The 9,999-nt window shown below is 50.5% G+C and overlaps 1 protein-coding gene across 2 annotated transcripts in view; it reads right to left on the reverse strand.

Annotated features, from left to right (window-relative positions):
• The window catches only part of SH3PXD2A (SH3 and PX domains 2A), a 246,525-nt gene extending 242,517 nt beyond the window's left edge, over positions 1-4,008 (reverse strand). For both annotated transcript variants that reach the window (XM_068548499.1, XM_068548503.1), the window contains exon 1: positions 3,844-4,008. In XM_068548499.1, coding sequence (XP_068404600.1) covers positions 3,844-3,915 — 72 coding nt within the window. In that variant the 5' untranslated portion in view covers positions 3,916-4,008. The remainder of the gene's footprint in view (positions 1-3,843) is intronic.
• Between the last annotated feature and the right edge of the window lie 5,991 nt (positions 4,009-9,999).

Here is a 9,999-nt window from a genome sequence, read left to right on the forward strand (position 1 = left end):
ACACACGCACCTCCAGGACACAAGGTGAACGTCCCACACAGTGAGCCAGTCCTCAAATACCACGTGGCATTGCTCTCTCATCATGTAAACCTGAGCCTGGTCTCCCCAACCAGACTCCAGTGGAGGAGAAGGGCCTCACTGTAGGTTCATAGCTTCCTCTGGAGGTAAAGTGACCTGAGTTGACCCAGATCTGCCTTGTACTAACTGGGAGACCTTGAGTAACCTCTAACCTCTCAGTTCACCCATCTGTATAAAGGAATCAAAGACATTCGATGAACTGTAGGAATTACATGAAATCATGCACGTTAAGCATTTGGCACCATCGATGGTAACTGCTAACACTGGCTATTATTTGCATTCCCTGAAGAGTCCTGTAGAGGATCAGAATATTCATGACTGGTATTTGTCTGAAGTAAACAATCAGGAAAGGAAAAGACTGTGAAAGCACAACGCCTCCCAAATCCAAACAAGTAATTTCTTGTTTGTTTTAGATGCACGAGCTCCTCTCCAACACCAAATGACTTGACATACACCTACACATGCTTGTGGGTACAAAGGATTATGTGAACTGGAACTCACATCCTTATGGAAAGTTTTCAAAGGTATCTGCAGTTTGCAACCAGCATCATCAGGATCATTTGAAAGACAAGTGGTCTGAGGCCAAAGACAGTTTACCTAAAGGTCTCCCCAGGGGCAGCTCATAAAAGCTAAGAGAGGAGCCCAACTCCATGCAAGGAGCCTGGCCTAAGCAGCAGCTGCCCATCTTCCCCAAACCCACCCCAAGCAGGGGCTTGACAGAGGGGAAGGAAGCCAAGGGCTGACAGCACCACTCAAATGAGGGAGGTCACTTGCCTGCCTCTCATAAACAGACCAAAACACAAGACCCTCAGTGTCCAGGCAGCTCCCCCTCATCACGGGGACAAGCATGCCTTTGGCTGGATGTCCTGAGAAGACCTTTGCAGTATGTTCCCAGCATTCTGGGGCCAGCAGGGCCCCTCCTGCTTGGGCCCCAGGCCTCTCATCAGCTAGCTCCAGCTAACGTGCACGTCCCATAAAGCTGCTCTGCTCTGCAATTTGCCAAACCGCAGACTCAGAATTCACCATCAGTGGAGGAGAGGCAGGAAGAAGGCATGCTTCTTCAGCGTAGAGGGCTTCCAGAACATACGTGACTTGGGCGCAGTGTGTCCTGCCAGCTACCCACACCAGCGCACCTTGCCCAGAACACCTGACCTTCTGGTGTGTGGTGTCCACCACGTAAAGGCCAACAGAGGAGGCGATCCTAAACTTCAGAGGCACAGCCTCCCCAGCATGCTCCTCCTGCCCTGTTGGCCCTGCCGACACTTTCTATTATTGGCTCCCTCTCCTTTTATTATGCACTGATGCCCCAAATGTGCAGGAACCTCTTGCTATCACCAGATATTTGGGCTCGTCAACCCCAACCAGCCTTTTACGGTATTTCGATGAACCCAACCCACGACATGGGCAGAAGGCCAGTTAGACCCAGGTGCTGTGACCAGCTGTGTCACAAGTGACTTTACCCCATCTGGTTCTCAGTTTCCTCATCTGTAAAAATGAGGGGGTGGAGCCTCATGAGTCCTCAGGTCCCTGCCAGCTCCACAATTCCATAACACACAAAACTCTCTCCTTTAACTGTTTTCCACAACCTGGGTTCAGGGCTCTGTTTGGCCCCATCTGCTCAGTGACATCACTCCCGGCCCCAAACATAATGTCATTGATTCTTACACGGGAAGTGGAGACGTCCCAGAAAACACTGTCCATAAAAAGGGAGGAAATGATCATTTCGAGGGAATTGGACAGGACTTCTTTTGTATTTTTCACACAGAACAAGTTATTATCAATCTTAAAACCCCAAACCTTTCTTCCTTCTTGCCAGACCATTAATAGCTACTTTTCAAAAGTGCTTTCTTAGTCAGAATCACGCCAAGCTACCATTTAATGAGTGCTTGTTTTGTGCCAGGAACTGCGCTAAGTGCTTTGCAAGTATGATCTCATTTAATTCTCCAGACAACCCTATGAAGTAGATACTATTATTATACTCACTTTAAAAATGAGGAAACTGAGGCCCACGGAGATTAAATAATTTGCCCAAAGTTGCATAGCTAGTCAGTATCTGAGCCAGGCTTTGAACAAGAGCCTGTAACTCAGAGCCTCAGCACTAACCACCTCTCAACACTGTCTGCAGCGGGCCCCCGGTCGCTTTAGCAGCGCTCCTGACCAGGAGTGCATCCTACATCTGTAATCTTGGACGTCGTTGGTCAAAGCTAAGATTTGATGTTTCACCTAAAATCCAGAGCCGGCACCTGCCTGGGTCTCAGAACAGAGTGCCATCTGTTGAAAGCAGTGCCTACCTTAACTGAGGACTAGAAAAGAACCCCTAAAACTTAGCCTGCAACATTTGAGAAAAGAACTTAGGAAGGCTGTCTTCGTAATAAGTGCTGGGATATGCAAATAGACATCTGTCCCCAGGGGAGGGTGACCACATGGTGACCCAAGTCCTCCAAAAAGAGCTTTCTTGAAATGGCAGGGCAAGATGCTTGCTGAGCCAGTAACACAAAAGGAACAGCTCTCCCACCAGCACCCACGTCTCTGTCCCGTCAGGAACCAGACTCCTTGGTTTACCTCCTCCCCAACCTGAGCCCAGGCCCATTTATTCTACTATAAAGAAACCCAAAGATCAGAGCTATTGGGGATAAAGACAGAAAGAGTAGCCTGAGGCTGACATTTGCACAAATCCCAGTCCCCTTCCAACAAGGAAATAAAAGGAATTTCAGAGATCAATGTGCTGTCCAGGGCAGCAACCAACAGCCTGTTTTAATTGTTAAAATGAATGCTTTGAGCATTCTAAATGCTCCTTTAGATGACTAATTTGCAAAAAAGATGCAGTCCTCCGGCTTTGGATGCCCTGCTGTCTGTCTCTCCTATCTCAAGAACAGGAGCAAAGCCGCTAGGACTGGCATTCTCAGGCGTCAAGGACACAGTTTACTTCCTAAGGTGGGAAGGATGGGAAGACAGGAGGGGCTGAGATGAAAGGGGGACGCGTCCCACAGGCCAGGAGCTCGGCTCAATCAACCTTAGCCCCTTCTCATTAAGTCTGGAGAAGGAAGGGGGAGGGGCAGCCGGCTGTTCCTCGGAGACCGCAGCAAACATTTGCCTCCTCGTGTCTGGAGATGGAGCATCTCTTAAGAGGAAATGAACCCCGTTAAGGGTCATGTCCAGAGGAGGGATAAAAGGAAAAGCCACAATTCTCCTCACACCGACGGACACAAGGACTTTAAGAAGGAAATCAAAGCTCAGGGCTGAAGGTGGAGGTGGAGCAGGGGTGCGGCGTCATCCCTCTGCCCCCAGACCCAGGCCTAGGGAGGCAGAGAACGGAGCAAAAGTGGGAGGCTCGCGTGAGGCTTCCTTCCCCAGGTCAAGCCTCTGAAAGCATCTCGGTCTGTGTGAGCGTGAGCGACCCGAGTCCCCAGGGAGGGCCGGGAAGATGCTCTTTCCCAACGGAGCTTCCCAGCGAGGGTTTGACGAACGCTCCCCCCACCATCCTTCAAAGCTCAGGCGGACAGATGACTTCACCGTTGTAACAGACAAGGGCAGCCACTTGCCAATTCCAATGCCAAAAAAAGAAAACGGGCGTGGGGGGAGTGGAGGAAGGTCAGAAAAGGCTTCCCTGGAGATCACAGCCCTGCGAAGAAACTCCACCGCCGAGGGCTGCCCTGTGGGCACTTAGCCCCGGGACTCAACAGCGCGGGTAGGGCAAGGGGCCACCCAGGGCCCTCGGGGGTTCCTGGCCAGCCCCCCCGCGGGGGTCTTAGGGGCGATACTCACATAGTGCTTGGAGGGGTTCCTCCGTTTCTCCACGTCCACCACGGTGGCATCTTGCACGCAGTAGGCGAGCATCTTCCCCCACAAAGCGAGTGGCGCCCCCCGGCGGCGTCACCTTCTCATCCTGGTCGAGCTCCGGCTCCTTCACCCGCTTCCCAGGTCCCCGGCCCCCCCTCCACCCCGGTCCGGCGCGTCGCTGCCCGGGCTCCCGGCGCCCTCAGGTACGGCCGCGGAGCGGGGACGGTCCGGAGGGGACGCGGACTCCGTGCGCCCAGGCGGCTCCCCGTGGGCCTGCCGCGCGCCCCTTCCCTCCAGCGCCGCCTCCGCCGCTCTCCGGCTCGCCCGCCAGCTCTCTCCGCCGCCCGGTGGGTCCGGCGGGAACTGGCGGAGCAGAGGAGGGGCGGGGGTGTGTCCCGCCGGCGAGGGGACGGGGCGGGGGCCCCGGAGCCTGCTGTCAGCGCGCTGGGGAGGGGCCGGCGGCGCCCCTTCGCCGCGCTCCGGCTCCGAGGGGCTCGGCGCTGGCGGAGGCTGTGGGCGCAGGAGGCGGAGGCAGGGCCGGGCCGGGAAGGGAAGGGAAGGGAAGGGAAAGAGGGGAAGCGTGCTGGGAGGGGCTCCGGGCCCAGGGCGACGGGGAGGGGGCTGCAGCCCGGCCGGAGCGCCAAGAGCTCGGCCAGCGGCCTGGCGCGGCGCTGGGCCACTTCGCCAGGCACGGAAACTCAGGGTGGCTTCGGAAGGGGGAGGGGCGGGGGGAAGTGAACCCAGCGCGCCCTCACCCTGGCTTTCCGTCTTGGAGCGGATTTGTGCCTTCTGTCCCCACCTTTACGGCCCCCTCCCACTCCTATCCCCCAGATCTCTTTAATGAAAAGTAGTTTATTACCCCGCTGTTACAGCCCAGACCCTCCGAGCAGGAGACAGGAATGGGGAAAGAGCCGGCATTAAATCCTTCATGCCAGAGCCTTATCTTTTGATAAACCACCTGCCCCCCTGCGGGTTACAAAGGGTAAATCCTCCCCGGAAATGTGATCGATCCGCTGCCTGAGTCGTTTATCGATCTGGGTCTGGGTAACCAACCTGTGATATCATTTACCAGTGAGGTTTCAAGACTGTAACACCACTGCCTTAAGCCTAGGGCTTCCCTGGGACACTCCCCAGGCAGGCTAGGAGGGAAGGGAGCACACAATGGTGAGAAAATCCACCACTGGGTTGGGGACTGTCTCATCACTGGCCCCAGGCTCTGGCTTTCTCACCACCTGTCCCTCTGATATGGAAAATCTACTTTCCAAGCCACTTGTCTGTGCCTGGACTTGGAACACAATTACTATTTAATTCAATTTACACCCCCTCATCTATTTCAACATATTTTCCAATCTAATTTCAAATATTTAAAGAAGTACTGTTTTCACAATTAATCCTATTGTTTCACAGTCACAATAAGCTTTGTGACTGTGGACCAACGTGAAGCATGTGAAATGGAGGCCAAGAGTTTTACAATCTAATTGTGTTAATACTTTTTTTCTCTGCACTGTCAGAACCCATGTAGCTATCTAAGGCTGTTCACACATTTGCCTGGTACAGAGTACCATACTAACCCCTCCAACTTTCTTGGAGAAGGATGCTAGAACACCAAATGATGCTGCTATCTAAATATTTGACCTGCCGCAAATCACTTAATACCATAGGCATTAGAGTCACCTTAAAGTTCTCTGTGAAATGTGGGTGCTGAACTAGATGGTCTTTTAAGATTCCTCCCTACAGGGGCTTCCCTGGTGGTGCAGTGGTTAAGAATACACCTGCCAAAGGAGGGGACACAGGTTCGAGCCCTGGTCCGGGAAGATCCCACATGCTGCGGAGCAACTAAGCCCATGCGCCACAATTACTGAGCCCTCGTGCCACGACTACTGAAGCCTGCGTGCCTAGAGCCCACGCTTCGCAACAAGAGAAGCCCGCGCACCGCAACCAAGAGTAGCCCCCGCTCACTGCAACTAGAGAAAGCTGGCCCGCGGCAACAAAGACCCAATGCCGCCAAAAATAAATAAATAAAATAAATAAAAATTTATTAAAAAAAAAAAGATTCCTCCCTACATACATTCCAAACTCCTAACAGTAGTTACTCCTGTTGGAGACAATTTTGAGTTCTTTGTTTTTCATAATTAGCATGTATGGATATTGACATTTAAAAAATATTTTTAAAATTTTCTTCTCTAAAACTCTAGAATTTTAGGCTTGATTGAGCACCTAATCTATGCTCATTTACAAGGCTTTAAGGAACAGAAGAGAGAGAGAATTCAGTTGATGTCTGTGGACCTGAAAACTGAATCCAATTGACAAATGCTTGTCTCTTTCCTTCCAGAAGAGAGTACAGTTGAGAAACAGAGACACCATTAAGACTGTATCTAATAAAATAGGCATTAGGATTCCAGAAAAATGGAGGCCTGGAGTAATCCAGGAGAACTTCCTGGAGGAGGCTGTCCCTCTGCTAGGGACTGGAGGATGGGCTGAGTGGAGTACCTCGGAACACTCTGCCTCCTCTGAACTCCTCCAAGCCAGGTGCATTTGCCCTGAGCTGCTTTGACTTGTGTGTATTTGTCCATAACACAGTTCCTCTCCCCTGAGAGCACCTGGTACACAAGGACTGGCTTAAGTTATCTTATACTTCTTTGCACTCCTCATATAGCAAATACCGTACCTTATCCACAGTAGTAGTCACTCACTGTATGAGAATCTGTTGAATGAATGATCGGGGGAAAAGAAAAGGTGGAGTGAGGACACTGAAGCCTGAACCTGCAGGTGACAGGCAGAGGGCCAGGAGGACAGTGTCCACCTGGGGAAGAGTCAGGCAAGGGGGTGAGACACAGGAAAAGGAAATAAGGAGAAGGATGGGTGTTGGGGGTCCAGACTGTGAGAGATCTTGACACTAGGCACAGGGCTTCTCTATCAGAGAAGATTACAGAAAACCATTGTCCTGGGAGAAGATGATCTGACAGTGATGCTCAGTGATGCGAAAAGGAGGAGACAGGGCATCACTGCCTTGAGCAAGGCCTGTTCCTCGTGGGAGTAGGAGGAAGACCTGGATAGACCCTCAGCACTGAGCTCCTCAGGGAAGGGCTGGGCTGTGGGAATCTGGGAGCACCTTTGGTGAAAAATCAAGACAGCCTGTGGGTTCATGGCAAGAAGATTCCTAATGGCACTTGCCCACTCTTCCTCTGTGGGCTGCAAGGTGTTCTGGAAGTTTTAATTAAGCCGGAGAAACCCCTGGTGAGGGGAGCCGGGGTTTAGCTGCTGGAGAGAAAGAAGAGGAAGGGGCTTGGCTTGCACTGGGTCACCTTATGAGTCAGAGCACTCGCCCAATAGGCACCGGTGGTTTCCCACTCACCCTCCTTCTTCCGGATCAGGATCTGAACATGGACCTGAGGATAAGAGATCCGGAGGGGAGAGGGAGGGTGACTGCCTACAAGCTGATGGCCTTCTTCTGGTCTAAGAAACCCCAGAGAACCTGACATCTCCTAAATTCAGGGTCTTGAAGCACAACTCGAGGACCCCCAACTTCCCCTGCGCTCCCGAATTACCTCAGTTGGAGGGAGCAACGGAGCACCAGCCCCCACCCAACCCCATGGTGCCAAGGTGTCTGGGAATTAGTTGGGTAGAAGTTATTAATACCTATGGGAGAAAGTCTCCTTTCTCTCCTGGGGCCATGTAGCCAAGAGACTTTAAGTATAAAATGGTACAGGCTCTCCCTTCTTCCCTGGGTACATTTCAACCTCATGCAGATTTCCTTCCCAACAGTGCCTTAGGCATGCCTTTCTGCTTTACACACATTTACTGAGTGCCTTACATGTGCCTGGCACTTTCCCAGCAATGACTGAGACTGGCTGATGGCTCCTTGGAGACAAGACTGTGTCTCATTTGTTCAGTACCCAGCATGCCTGGCACATAGTAGGTACATTGGGTGGTCTATATTGAAAACATCTGCTCAGGGAGCTAGTAGTGCTGGAGAGGATTAGGTAAACCCCTATTTTGCCACCTCCATCCATGAATTGCAGACGACTCTAATTCAAGGACACTGTGTTAGTTCGAATGACAAAATATAATTGCGATTTTTTTTAAGTTTAGGATAAATAAGGGAAAGAGGACCTAAAATAAAGATGCAAACTGACTGATACCTGGAAATCTGATTTTTCAAAAACAGAGAATTGTAGGATGCTTAGAACCATAGAATTTTCCAACTGGAAGAGACCAGAGAGGTTATTTATTACTTAATTTTACAGAGGAGCAAACCGAGGCCAAGAGAAACTAAGCAAGCTGCCCAATGCCACACAGCTAGGGAGTCCTAGACTTGCCATCTTTGTCCTCCACTACTTGTATGAGCCTATTCCCACATGAGAAGAGTTCATTTAAACAGCATTACAGATACCTGCAGATCCAGAATGTTGCTCTCCATTGACCCTCAGAGTCCCTTGTTCCAATTCTCCATTCACATAAGCATCACAGGCTGCCTACAAACAACCCCCCACCCCACCCAGGCAGGATGCTCCTCAAGGGCAGGAACCGTGTGTGTCTCCACAGTCCCTCTGTGCACATGCAAATCCTATCAGCTCCCATATGCAGAGCCCACCTCACCTCCTCTCCCATGTAGTCTTCATGACCACCTCAAAGACAACAGCATACAGGAAAGCAGTGAAAACAGATTACTAAACATTCATTTGGTTACTAATCATACATTGCCCTATGACAGTTCAGCCACTACTGTATTGAATGCTTATTTACATCTTTGTTTTTTTAACTTTGCTGTGCTTAGGTTGTGCCTTCTAAACCAGTAAGAAGCTGGTGAAGGTCTTGAGGACCATGAACTTGGACTCTGGCAGCACCCGTTCCCTCCCCACCCTGACCATAGCACCTCAGCCACCTGCCACACACACCCCACCCAGCACAGAGCTTTATACGTGCCAGGCATTCAATAAATGATTGTCTTTTAAAATTAGATATTTGTAGATGCTGCTGATGAAAGTGATGCCTAAGAGTTGGAGAGTTACCCAACCTAGGTTCTAGTCCCGCTCAACCACAACCCAGCCTTGTGATCTTGAAGTCACTTCCCATCTCTGGGTCTCTGGTGATTTTCTGGTCCCATGCATGCTCTAAGATACTGGATAACTATTATATATAATGAAGTCTAATGGGTCTGTTGCCCAGAGATGTACAAATTTGAATGAGATTTGGAGCCCCCTCCTGGCCAAAGTTGTTTTAGCACCTTTAACTCAAAGCAGCTGGCCCTGCTTTGTATCCCTTTCCATCTCTGGCTGACCTCTGGCAGGAAAAAGCAGGAGGGCCTGGTACCAATAACCTGCCAGTTTACAGACTATAAGCAGTCCAGGGTGTACATGCATCTGTCTTTCTTCTCCTTCTTTCTCTCTCTTTCAAATCAGCCCTAATAAACAAATGTTTGGGGAGTGTCTTGAGAATGATCTTTCCTGAATTTGGAGTAGACAGTAAGATCAACTTCCGTTTTCTCCAGAGAGAAGTAAATTACTGGCCAGACTTCTCCTCTCCTTGATTGCTGGGGAATGGGACCAGGATGAGACACCAGAATTGCCCTGTCTGCTTAGCCCCATTGTTTGCTAATTGCAGCCATAATAACAGGCCCCTCTGCTTGCCAAACCACCAGGTGGTGGAAACCACCTTTCTCTGACTCCCAACACAGTAAGTTCATCAGCAAAATCTCAACGGGCTTCTATACAAGACGCCATTGAGAGTCTTAGCCTCCTGTCTTAGCCTTGACTCTGGTGAGGGTCCTTATGCAGCAGAACTTTTTGATAGAACCATGTCAAGTTCCAGCCTTAGCAAATGACCATGGCCCTGGAATACCAAAGGGAAATCTGCTAACTTGCATGGCCAAAGAAGCCAAGGACACAATTAGAGTCACAGAGCAAAAAAAATATTATTCCATAATTCCAGGCTGCATCCCTAACACTGACGGGACATCTGGTCCCCAAACTAGCACACTGTGCTTTAAGAACTTCAAGGATGAGGGTGTGGATGGTTTCACACATCTATCTCAACTACTGAACATGCCTTCAAGTGTATTTCTGCCTGGTAGGGGCTTACCAGGATCATTTTGGTACAAAAGATCAGTGTGCATAGTTCCATTTTAACCATAAGCCACCA

This window comes from Eschrichtius robustus, chromosome 7 (assembly GCF_028021215.1).
Source record: "Eschrichtius robustus isolate mEscRob2 chromosome 7, mEscRob2.pri, whole genome shotgun sequence".
Classification (NCBI taxonomy): domain Eukaryota; kingdom Metazoa; phylum Chordata; class Mammalia; order Artiodactyla; family Eschrichtiidae; genus Eschrichtius; species Eschrichtius robustus.